General features: G+C 42.6%; 1 protein-coding gene across 2 annotated transcripts in view; it reads right to left on the bottom strand.

The window, feature by feature from the left end:
* xpr1a (xenotropic and polytropic retrovirus receptor 1a) overlaps positions 1-13612 on the bottom strand; it is a 115470-nt gene that overhangs the window by 90737 nt on the left and 11121 nt on the right. The window contains exon 1 of one of the 2 annotated variants that reach the window (XM_029632761.2): positions 9263-9603. The exons of the other annotated variant lie outside the window; for it this stretch is intronic. Coding sequence (XP_029488621.1) covers positions 9263-9331 — 69 coding nt within the window. The 5' untranslated portion in view covers positions 9332-9603. Of the gene's footprint in view, positions 1-9262; positions 9604-13612 lie in introns of those variants that run through there. 2 annotated transcript variants of the gene reach the window in all.

Raw genomic sequence — 13612 nt, 5'->3', positions numbered from 1 at the left:
TACTTACATAGCCAGTCTCATGAATATTATGATAAGTACATGACTTCACGCAAATGAAGAACAAAACAAAAGGTCTGAAAACTTAGCAGTATATTAAAAGTGTATGAAATTGGCAAACTCAGTACAGAATGTCTACAGGGGAAAATAACTATCCTTCGGCAATAATTGATGTTACAGCCCCCAAGATGTGTGAAGATAATGAATCCAGGCTGAGTTATAAGACATCAATGCACTTGTATTTAACCATGAAAAATATGTCTATCAGATTCCAGATCTTTCAAATTAAAACAGATGGAGGCTGGCCTACACTACAAAGACCTCTTTATACAGAATGAGTTTATTTTTCCTTCAATCACTCTGACCTTGCAGATAATGTATATGGCCAGATAATTACAAGAGACATCTTAACATGATTCTCTAGTCTGGGACTGTGAGGCCTGGAACTGAATACATCTCTATTCCTCCATACCAATCTAACTTACTGGCTCTCTGGAGCAATAGCAGTAACTGGGAATGCGTTTCTTGGCCATCCAGTCAAAATAATTAAGCTTGTGACCTTCACTGAGATACAGGTACCCGCATGATGAACTTTGTGTATTGTGCGACAGTGTAGAACCAAGTTTTTTTTTAAATTCAAAGCTTAGATGTGACAAAGAATCTCAACCTCACTATATATGTAGCTTCTGTTCCATATGGCCATTCTCTGGCCAGGTTTATCTGATGTTTGTATAAAGTGGATATAATGAGAGCAGAGGATGACGATAAATCATAGTATGTAGAAGGAACGTACTCAGAAACGCAGTTTGTTCTCTGTTCTACCTGAGCAATAATAATGCAGTCAGTTATTACTGTATGCTCATATTGAACACTAATCCAAGAGAAACATTTCATTTGTAGATAACATTCTCTTTGGAAATTGTGATTCGTAGTAGACCCCTGTGCAAACATTGGGTCATGTAGCAGGGCTTTACTGCCCCAGGCTAATAGCTGGAAGAGTGCACACCTTCATCAAGATGGAGGCATATTGCCATGGCAATAGCACCGATGGGAATGGGGGCAGGGCAGGGCGGCTCTTTGGGGAATTTACATGCTCTGATTGTACTCTAGTACAACAGCTTACAGAGATCAACCTGCAGGTATCAACTGCCCTAATGGGTCTGTTGGTCTTCTGTTGAAGTGAGATGTACAGTACTTACAATATCAACTACAGTATTGCAGATGTTAGGTGGTCTGAGATCTGAAATGACGGCTCTGATAATTCTCATAATCACTTTAACTGAGTGGATCTCTGAGCGCAGGAGCTGTACTGTGCAACGGAGGCAGGGCTGACAGACCAGATGCCTTCCCAGTAGGGGACAGAGGATGAGTTGTGGGAAGCTCGCCATTCCATCTCTGTTATTGAAGTAAGATGGATGTATTACAACAGAACGCAGACATTTTGTGTCAGCTATAAACTAGGATGATCATATTCATCATGTTATGTGCAATTATTTCTGTTCTCATTTTTACCATGCATCTTTTGTCAATGTCATTAAGTATACAGTGGTTGGAATAGTAAAACCTTCACATTATCCAATTTATGCAGAATGAATCATCTTGCATCGTGAGCCACTGGCAGAGCTAAATATATACCTGCACAGAGAGGCTAGAGTGGAAAACGGGCCCCACACTTTAACCTCTGCATGTAATTAACACCTGTGTACCTGCTTATGATATAAATAATAGCATGTCCCTTTTCAATAGGAAATTAGCTTACACAAGCATTATCATGCATATATAAACCCACACAAGCATTATCATGCATATATAAACCCACACAAGCATTATCATGCATATATAAACCCACACAAGCATTATCATGCATATATAAACCTACACAAGTGATTAGATTGCAACGGTAAAAGCAAAAGAGGCTTCATTCCACCCACGCTGCCGCGTAACCCTCTCTACGCCGCCGCGTAACCCTCTCTACGCCGCCGCGTAACCCTCTCTACGCCGCCGCGTAACCCTCTCTACGCCGCCGCGTAATCCTCTCTACTCCGCCGCGTAACCCTCTCTACGCCGCCGCGTAACCCTCTCTACCTTGCTCACAGTCATGTTGCAGCTTCTGTTTCACCACCTCTGAGAGTACAGTATTCCACACTCACACAGAACAGACCAAGAACCAGACCAAGGGCCAGCCTTGACACAACCAAAACCATGTACCAATTGCACTAGCCAAAAGGAAAGGTCCCCGAGATAACAGACAGGAGAAAGGATAACGGGAGCTGTTTTATGCTGTTTGCTTTCATTATCTATGAGTGTGAGATGAATCTGGAATAACGCCAGCGTATCACACAGGAACGAGCTCTGCTTTTACGGCTGGCCTCTGGTCTCCCAATGAGCAGTGGACAGACCTCCATTCTAAACAGGTGTTTCAAACGGACAGCCTCATAGGATGAGCAGACTTCATTAATTTATCACTCAATCACTTTGTCAATTCCTAAAGTCACATGCAAACGTTTGAATGGTTAAGGTGTTTTTTCTCCCATACAGCCCAGCGAACTGCCCTGCTGCAGCAAAACAGAGGCATTTATAATAATCCAGACAACATTGCATTTGGAACAAAAAAATAAGAAAAAGTAACATTGATTGATGGTAATAACCCTTTAGAGAGACAAATGAGCAGCCAAACTAGAGCGAGGGACAAAACTAAACCAGGGAGACTTGTTGTGGCTGATGTTTCTACCACAACACTTTGTTCAAGACAAGTCTAAGGGACAGACTGAACTCAACGCTGTTTTGGCAATAAACAAGATACATAACCTTATTCCTACACTAAGACCGCACTCACCAAGCTGCATAGGGACATAAGACAAAAATAAAATGCTCATCCAGAGGCAGCTCTCCTTGTGGCCTGTGATTTTAATTCTGGAGAACTGAAATCTGTTTTACCTCATTTCTATCAGCAAGTCAACTGTGAAACAATGAAGATCACCTTTATTCCACTCACAAAGACGCATACAAAGCTCTTCCTCCCCTTTGGCAAATCTGACCATAACTCTATCCTCCTAATTCCTGTTTACAAAAACAGTAAATACCAGTGATACACTCAATTCGAAAATGGTCCGATGAAGTGGATACTAAGCTACAGGACTGTTTTGCTAGCACAGACTGGAATATGTTCCGGGATCCATCTGATGGCATTGAGGAGTTTACCACATCAGTCACCGGCTTCATTAATAAGTGCACCGACGGCGTCATCCCCACAATGACTGTACGCACATATCCCAACCAGAAGCCATTGATTACAGGCAACATCCCCACTGAGCTAAAGGCTAGAGCTGCCACTTTCAAGGAGCGGGATACTAACCCGGACACTGATAAGACATTGCGCTACGCCCTTCGATGAACCATCAAAACAGGCAAAGCGTCAATACAGGACTAAGATCAATCCTACTACACCGGTTCTGACGCTCGTCAGATGTGGTAAGGCTTGCAAACTATTACGGATTACAAAGGGAAATCCAGCTACGAGCTGCCCAGTGACACAAGCCTACCAGATGAGCTAAATGCCTTCTATGCTCGCTACGGGGCAAGCAACACTGAACCATGCGTGAGAGCACCAGCGGTTCCGGACAACTGTGTGATCATGCTTTTCATAGCCGATGTGAGTAAGACCTTTAAACAGGTTAACATTCACAAGGCTGCAGGGCTAGATGGATAACCAGGACGCGTATTCAGAGCATGCGTTGACCAGCTGACAAGTGTCTTTACTGGCATTTTCAACCTCTCCCTGACCCTGTAATACCCACATGTTTCAAGCAGACAACCATAGTCCCGGTGTCCAAGAATGCCAAGGTAACCTGTCTAAATTACTATCGCCTCATAGCACTCACATCTGTAGCCATGACATGCTTTGAAAGGCTGGTCATGGCTCACATCAACACCATCATCCCAGACACCTTGGACCTAATCCAATTCACATACTGCCTCAACAGATCCACAGTTGACGCAATCTCTATTGCGCTCCACACTGCCCTTTCCCACATGAACAAAAGGAACACCTATGTGAGAATGCTGTTCATTGACTACAGCTCAGCATTCAATAACATAGTGCCCTTGAAGCTCATCACGAAGCTAAGGTCCCTGGGACTGGACTTCCTGATGGGCCGTCGCCAGATGGTGAGAGTAGGCAAAAACACATCCGCCACGATAACCCTCAACACAGGGGACCCTCAGGGGTGTGTGCTTAGTCCACTTCTGTACTCCCTGTTCACCCACGACTGCGTGGCCGCACACGACTCCAACACCATCATTAAGTTTGCTGACACCATGACGGTGGTAGGCCTGATCACCGACGATGATGAGATAGCCTATAGGGAGGAGGTCAGAGACCTGGCAGTGTGGTGCCAGGACAACAACCTCTCCCTCAATGTCAGTAAAACAAAGGCGATGATAGTGGATTACAGGAAACGGAGGGCCGAGGAAGCCCCTATTCATATCGACGGGTTTGTAATGGAGCGGGTCAAGAGCTTGAAGTTCTTCGGTGTCCACATCGCTAAGGATCTATCATGTTCCAAACGCACCAAAACAGTCGTGAAAAAGGGACGACAACTTCTCTTCCCCCTCAGGAGGATCAAAAGATTTGGCATGGGCCCTCAGATCCTCAAAACCTTCAACAGCTGCACCTTTGAGAGCATCATTATTGGCTGCATCACCGCTTGGTATGGTAACTGCTTGGCATACGACCACAGGGCACTACAGAAGGTAGTGCATATGGCCCAGTAGATCACTGGGGCCGAGCTCCCTGTCATTCAGGACCTCTATACCAGGCCGTGTCAGAGGAAGGACCAACAAATTGTCAAAGACTCCACCCACCCAAGCCACAGACTGTTCTCTCTGCTACCGCACGGCAAGCGGTACCAATGCACCAAGTCTGAAACCAACATGACCCTGAACAGCTTCTACCCCCAAGCCATAAAACTTCTAAACAAGACTGCTAAGTAGCCAATCAAATGGCTATCCAGACAACCTGCATTGACCCTTTTTTGCACTCTCTCGTGCACTGACTCTATGCACACACACTGGACTCTACCTGCACACTCACACCCCAACACATACATACATATGCCCACACACACATAACATGCACATACTGACGCCACACACACACACACTCACTCACCACATACACTGCTGCTACTGTCTATAATCTATCCTGTTGCCTAGTCACTTTACCCCTTCTTATGTGAACAGTACATACAGTACATTCAGAAAGTATTCAGACCACTTGACTTACTCCACACTTTGTTACGTTACAGTCTTATTCTAAAATGGATTAAATAAAACATTTTCCTCATAAATCTACACACAATACCCCATAATGACAAAGCAAAAACTGATTTTTATAAATTTTTACAAATGTGTTAAACCTATAAAACAGAACTACCTAGTTATATAAGTATTCAGACCCTTTGCTATGAGACTCGTTACATTTACAACTTGATTGGAGTCCACCTGTGGTAAATTCAATTGATTTACATGATTTGGAAAGGCACACAAACCTGTCTATATAAGGTCCCACAGTTGACAGTACATGTCAGAGCAAAAACCAAGCCATGAGGTTGAAGGAAATGTCCGTAGAGCTCTGAGAAGATTATGTCGAGGCACAGATCTGGGGAAGGGTACCAAAATAATTCTGCAGCATTGAAGGTCCCCAAGAACACAGTGGCGACCATCATTCTTAAATAGAAGAAGTTTGGAACCACCAAGGCCCTTCCCAGAGCTGGCCGCCAGGCCAAACTGCACAATCGGGGGAGAAGGGCCTTGGTTAGGGAGCTTCAGAGTTCCTCCGTGGAAAAGGAACTCTCCACAGAGGAACTCCAGAAGGACAACCATCTATGCAGCACTCCACCAATCAGGCATTTTTGGTAGAGTGGCCAGATGGATGCCACTCCTCAGTAAAAGGCACATGACAGCCCGCTTGGAGTTTGCCAAAAGGCACCTAAAGGACCCTCAGACCATAAGAAACCAGATTCTCTGGTCTGATGAAGCCAAGATTGAACTCTTTGGGTCACGTCTGGAGGAAACCTGGCACCATCCCAACGGTGAAGCATGGTGGTGGCAGCATCATGCTGTTGGGATGTTTTTCAGCGGCAGGGACAGGGAGACTAGTCAGGATAGAGTGAAAGATGAACGGAGCAAAGTACAGAGAGATCCTTGATGAAAACCTGCTCCAGAGTGCTCAGAACCTCAGACTAGGGCGAAGGTTCACCTTCCAACAGGACAACGACCCTAAGCAGACAGCCAAGAAAATGCAGGAGTGGCTTCAGCACAAGTCTCTGAATGTCCTTGAGTGGCCCAGCCAGAGCCCGGACTTAAACCCGATCAAACATTTCTGGAGAGACCTGAAAATAGCTAAGCAGCGACGCTCCCCATCCAACCTGACAGAGTTTGAGAGGATCTGCAGAGAAGAATGGGAGAAACTCCCCAAATACAGGTGTGCCAAGCTTGTAGCATCATACCCAAGAAGACTCGAGGTTGTAATCGCTGTCAAAGGTGCTTCAACAAAGTACTGATTAAAGGGTCTGAATACTTATGTAAATGTGATGTTTCATCTAAAAACCAGTGTTTGCTTTGTCATTATGGGGTATTGTGTGTTTAATTCATTTTAGAATAATGCTGTAACGTAACAAAATGTGAAAAAAGTAAAGGGGTCTAAATACTTTCCGAATGCCCTGTAGCTTCATCAATTACCTCGTACCCCTGCACATGGACTCGCTATTGGTACTCCCTGTATATAGTAATGTCATTTCCTACTCACTATATATAGCCATGTTATTTTTTGTCATTATTATTCACTGTGTATTTATTCCTCGTGTCACTATTTCTATTATTTTGTATTTTTTGATCTGATCTGCATTGTTTGAAATGTACTCGTAAGTAAGTATTTCACTGTTAGTCTACACCTGTTGTCTACAACGCACGTGACAAGTCAAATGTGATTTGATTGAATATTTACGGTGGATAATATAGTTATCTGTATTCTCTAAGAGTCAAAGGCTCTTGGCAATTGTTGCTTGAGGGCACTGGAGTGGGAGGCACATGTCCATAACAGACAAACAAGTCAGACAGTTGAAGAAGCCTAACACACAAACTATGCATTGCAAGTCTGACTCAGGCCTCTGTTTTTTTTTACTATGCTATGACTGTGCAAAGAAATAACTGTGCAATGAAATATAATGCCTTTTGCTATTATGATTTCGTTCCCATGTTCAACACCCATCTGATACTGTACAGATTACAGTTGTAACACCAATCTGCTTGGAGAATCTGGATTGACTTTGCTTGGCCACAGGAGTGTTGTCTAATGCTCATGTACCAGCATATGATTTAAACACCTATAAGTGCATTCAATGGATGAAATGAAAGAAAACTCCACATGGGATTCATGCATGGAGCTCTGTAATAAATTCTCCCACAATAAAACATCAACCAGATCCATTGCTCTAAGGTATTTTCCTTTTCAATTAAGCAATTACAAAAAAATATATATAACAATGTTGTTGCTGTAGTAATACCAGTGTTAATACACAGGTATAAGAGCCACTTGTAAAGTCTTACAATGTTTCAGAATTGATTTGTAATCAGAATAATTGCGACCAGATTTCTGTCAATACAGCGCAACAGCTTAAGGAGACTAGACAATACATATTTCTTTCACTCAGAGAAAAATACTAAAAGTACAAAGCAAAGTGCTTTCTGAAAAAGACAATTGCATATAATAAGTCATATTGAGTATTATTTAAATATTTGTCCAACATGGCATGACAGCGCTGAGAAGGTCATCCATCTCAAAGCTGACTGAGGTGTAAAATGGCTGATATGGCCATGTATTGGATTCCATGCGTCAGGCTGCAAATATAGACAAAGACTAGTGTGGCCATATGCGTTTTACTCTCACCTAATCCAAATGAAGGCAGATACCTTCCTGTACCTACTTGTTGGTTTGCTAGATCAATTTAAGGTAATTATAAGTTGTATATGAATTTATCTTGTTATAGCATGGTATAAGCCCACAGAGTGAGGCATGCAGGTTTGATAGTGGGATGCAGACTAAGAAACATCCAGAGTCTCGCTTCAGCATCTTTGTCTATAATTCATAGATCAAAATGGAATGGGCAGCCTTGTTAGAGCCTTTCTGCGCCCAGGCTCTTAACGTGAACCAAGAAGATGTGACATTGAAAATGCTCCTCAGACTGCTTTCTCCAAACCATAGACACAATAAAAATGTCCAGTTTTAGACTTTTTGGTTTTGGCTAGGCTATATCTAATCCATTCAATTAAAGCTTTTCAAACAAAGCAAGCCATAATATCTTATTAACCAAAATTGCATTTAACAAAATAACTTACATGTGTTATTCAAGTGTTATTCAATCAAATAAGTTATGTCGCAAGGGGATATAATTTTCCAGGATATAAAAAAATGTATGAATTATAATGAAAATATTGTATTGTGATTTTATCCATTTACTGAGACTATCCTATGCATATTAATTGACATATTTTATTCAAAAAGTTACATTTCTCATTCTTAAACAACCAAATAAATATTGTAAGTTGTTTTCCAACACTGGCAAACAAAATCAATGGACTAAGCCACATAAATACTATCCTTATTGTTCAGCGTTCCAATGTAATGCGCCATGTAGCGCACGCGACGACTGTAGTGAAAAAAATACAGTGTATGTCAACAAATAGAAAGAAAGATAACAATGTATCCCGTATATATAATAATTCAGTTTGCTAATAAAATAATTAACAAAATGAATAAATACTTAGGGCCTATGAATAGCAAACATTTGATCTATGAACAAAAGTACTGTACCATCAAACTGACAGCCTCAGGAAAGGTTGCACAAAGATAGGCAATTGCTTTGTGCATCATAGTTAACATTTTAAAACAATCTAAATGAATGAAATAAGACTGCTTGGTTTATCAAAAGGAAAGTTACAGCCAACGCAATAGCCTACCATAAACTATCCGTATTTACATATTCAAGCAGTCTATTGTTACACTATTCAAGAAGTAGGCTAAAAGTTAAAGGGACAGCTATAAGAAAAACACAAATCAAGATTAATACAATTTACGAAGACCAATACCGATACCAATACCATGCTATCAATTCATTATGTATTCATTAACATGGATATGAGTGACTTTTCTCACTTTAAATCAGAAAGCATCATCCTACATCGAAATAAAAACATGTGTAATTACCTCATATTGAAGGTACTGTTTCCTCCATTCCGGAGTAATATGGGACGAAAGGTGCTCCGCGAATTTCATTTTGCAGGACCAGCTATCTACTCAACGTCCGTAATTCCTAGTAGGACTGTCCCCTGTTGACGCAAGTTTTGTTATGTCTGTCAACTTGCTGGCTCGCATGCGTCAGTTAACTCTAGGGCACACTGTCTTATGCCGTTTAGCGTACTCCAAAGAAACTCCGTCCCATTCTATTTTGTGGGAGGGATGGCGTTACAGAGGCCTCCCTCCCTATAACAGGTGGTTTGATGACAATATAACGGTCCCGGTGCAAATGCTTCAGTGACTACCTTCGATCCCCTGTCAATTCTGGGGACATAGCAGTTTGCCATCGCTTTCAGCCAACAACGTGGTTGCGTCACTGCGCAGTGACAGGCGGTGTATCAGGGGTGTATTCATTACATCTCGCAAAGGAAACCGTTTACCGTTTAAGAACAAAACAGAAGCAAACTGAGGAAATGGAACGAAACGGGTAGGGACTTTTCCGTTTGGAGTAAAACGTTTCGCAAGGGACGAAACGTTTTGAAACAGAGTCGGCGTAATGAATATAACCCTGAAGACCCCCTCAGTGGAAGACACCCTAACTGTAGCCAATTAAGCTCTCTGTCTTTTCTTTATTGGTATATTATTTGTAGAAAAATGTTTTCTACATGTATAGCCTAACTGCATGAATTATGGTAGGCCTATTGATTAATAAGGACCTGGGTGGAATCCTCGCTGTCACTTTCACTTGATTTCTAGGGGTTCATTTCTGGGAATATGCCTCAGAATTACTGGCCGCGTCACTAAAAAGGACGATGTGTAAAATAATCCTCAAATACGCTGTATTTGCCAATAGTCACAAACAATATATATTCATTTGAGCCAAATTATTTATTCTATAAGGTTAAATCATTTTAATTTAGGCTATAGACTGTGAAGATTTGTTTCTTCTGAACTTCAGAGACTTACCAACTTTTACTTTGCCACACAATCACATGAAATGGCTAATCAACTGTCTGTTGGCAAGGTCATCCCATAGCCTATCGTACGAGAAGAAATGACATGAAACATTTTTTTTAGTAAGGTCGGGAATGAAGGAGCATCATTAAAAGTTTATGAATCTGATTTTTTAATTCCCATTTGTTTCACTGCAATTGTCTCGGACTTCTCCATTTATTTATCGTCTTTGAGCAACAATAGCCTGGCCTACTGACCATATAATGAGGATTAAGGACCACCAACATGTCAACACAAATAAAGTTACTTTGTTGGTCTGGTTTTGTTTCCAGACCATCCATCTTCTCTGAGGCCAAGTGGTGTACCAGGGTCCACAATGTAAGGTGCAGTTTTTTTATATTTAATTCACAATAGCCTACTTCCCTTTGCGCGTCTGCACTGCTAATATGAATCATCATCCTGTTGGGAGTTCCATTCCATCATGATGACTTGCAATGCGAGACCGGTGTGGGTGCGTGCAGTTTACTGATGCCACCTTTAATAATAGATCAACACCTTGTAAATACTGCCATCTACTGGACGAACAACACTAATTCAACAGGCTACAGTTACATAGGCTACAATTGCAATGAGTTAATTCTCTTAAGAAAAGAGATTGCAGTCAGAGTGCAGTGTAACTGCAATTAAAGTGAAGTACAACTGCAGTATGCTGCAAATTTGCGTCCAAAATAACACCGTTTTGTAAGTGTACACTTTTTTTGTAACGGTTCCGATAGTCTTTTCTGTTTTATTTAACCAGATAATATTATAATAATAATAAAGTTGCTCTTGTCAGTAGGCTACAACATAGGTTGCTACGTCTTTTGGGCAGAAAAACAAATAATGGCCATATAGGCTAAACGAAAAAAATATAGGCTACATACAAAAATATTGCCATTTCGGTAGAAAATATAAATACATAAACAGCAGCTGCATGTCTAATCGCCTAGGCAGCCGTTAGTGTACGCTTGATCTGCAATATCGTCTAGGATGGATGTGGCCAGCAAGTAATACACACTCGTGTCCCTCGTGGACCGGCTCGTACATAAAACATCCCCAATTCAGCCTGCAAAGGCATAATTTCCCTCCTAGCTTTAATGGATGGCCTTAGGAAAAAACTGGACACATACGTGTAGGCTACTCTCTAGACATAACACAATTTTCCACCACCATTTTCGGAATTTCTGGGTGTTGCACACAGCATACCGCGTTCAGCCAAGGGTACATATTTGTTCCGACGGCCCGCGATTAAAGCCAGTTAAGGAGAACAATTATGCATTTGCAGCCTGAATGGGTGAGCCGGTCCACGGGTAAGGCAAAATTGATACAGTGATGGAGGCAACAAACATGCTGGGGAGACTAGTCCAGCACATAAATCCTAGACGATAGTGCAGATCTAGCGCCAACTGACTAGAACCATTAAAAAATAAATAATATTACTCCAGTGCTAGGCTCCCTACACTGGCTTCCTGTTAAGGCAAGGGCTGATTTCAAGGTTTTACTGCTAACCTACAAAGTATTACATGGGCTTGCTCCTACCTATCTTCCGATTTGGTCCTGCTGTACATACCAACAGTACGATGCAGGCCTCCCAATTGTCCCTAGAATTTCTAAGCAAACAGCTGGAGGCAGGGCTTTCTCCTATAGAGCTCAATTTTTATGGAATGGTCTGCCTACCCATGTGAGAGACGCAGACTCGATCTCAACCTTTAAGTCTTTACTGAAAATCTAATTTTATTTGTCACATACACATGGTTAGCAGATGTTAATGCGAGTGTAGCAAAATGCTTGTGCTTCTAGTTCCGACAATGCAGTAATAACCAACAAGTAATCTAACTAACAGTTCCTAAACTACTGTCTTATACACAGTGTAAGGGGATAAAGAACATGTACATAAGGATATATGAATGAGTGATGGTACAGAGCAGCATAGGCAAGATACAGTAGATGGTATCGAGTACAGTATATACATATGAGATGAGTATGTAAACAAAGTGGCATAGTTAAAGTGGCTAGTGATACATGTATTACATAAGGATGCAGTCGATGATATAGAGTACAGTATATACGTATGCATATGAGATGAATAATGTAGGGTAAGTAACATTATATAAAGTAGCATTGTTTAAAGTGGCTAGTGATATATTTACATCATTTCCCATCAATTCCCATTATTAAAGTGGCTGGAGTTGAGTCAGTGTCAGTGTGTTGGCAGCAGCCACTCAATGTTAGTGGTGGCTGTTTAACAGTCTGATGACCTTGAGATAGAAGCTGTTTTTCAGTCTCTCGGTTCCAGCTTTGATGCACCTGTACTGACCTCGCCTTCTGGATGATAGCGGGGTGAACAGGCAGTGGCTCGGGTGGTTGATGTCCTTGATGATCTTTATGGCCTTCCTGTAACATCGGGTGATGTAGGTGTCCTGGAGGGCAGGTAGTTTTCTCCCCCGGTGATGCGTTGTGCAGACCTCACTACCCTCTGGAGAGCCTTACGGTTGAGGGCACAGCAGTTGCCGTACCAGGCGGTGATACAGCCCGCCAGGATGCTCTCGATTGTGCATCTGTAGAAGTTTGTGAGTGCTTTTGGTGACAAGCCAAATTTCTTCAGCCTCCTGAGGTTGAAGAGGCGCTGCTGCGCCTTCTTCACGATGCTGTCTGTGTGAGTGGACCAATTCAGTTTGTCTGTGATGTGTATGCCGAGGAACTTAAAACTTGCTACCCTCTCCACTACTGTTCCATCGATGTGGATAGGGGGGTGTTCCCTCTGCTGTTTCCTGAAGTCCACAATCATCTCCTTAGTTTTGTTGACGTTGAGTGTGAGGTTATTTTCCTGACACCACACTCCGAGGGCCCTCACCTCCTCCCTGTAGGCCGTCTCGTCGTTGTTGGTAATCAAGCCTACCACTGTTGTGTCGTCCGCAAACTTGATGATTGAGTTGGAGGCTTGCGTGGCCACGCAGTCGTGGGTGAACAGGGAGTACAGGAGAGGGCTCAGAACGCACCCTTGTGGGGCCCCAGTGTTGAGAATCAGCGGGGAGGAGATGTTGTTGCCTACCCTCACCACCTGGGGGCGGCCCGTCAGGAAGTCCAGTACCCAGTTGCACAGGGCGGGGTCGAGACCCAGGGTCTCGAGCTTGATGACGAGCTTGGAGGGCACTATGGTGTTAAATGCCGAGCTGTAGTCGATGAACAGCATTCTCACATAGGTATTCCTCTTGTCCAGATGGGTTAGGGCAGTGTGCAGTGTGGTTGAGATTGCATCGTCTGTGGACCTATTTGGGCGGTAAGCAAATTGGAGTGGGTCTAGGGTGTCAGGTAGGGTGGAGGTGA

This window comes from Oncorhynchus nerka, linkage group LG24 (genome assembly GCF_034236695.1).
Source record: "Oncorhynchus nerka isolate Pitt River linkage group LG24, Oner_Uvic_2.0, whole genome shotgun sequence".
Lineage (NCBI taxonomy): Eukaryota > Metazoa > Chordata > Actinopteri > Salmoniformes > Salmonidae > Oncorhynchus > Oncorhynchus nerka.
This window is presented reverse-complemented; position numbering and strand designations above follow the sequence as displayed.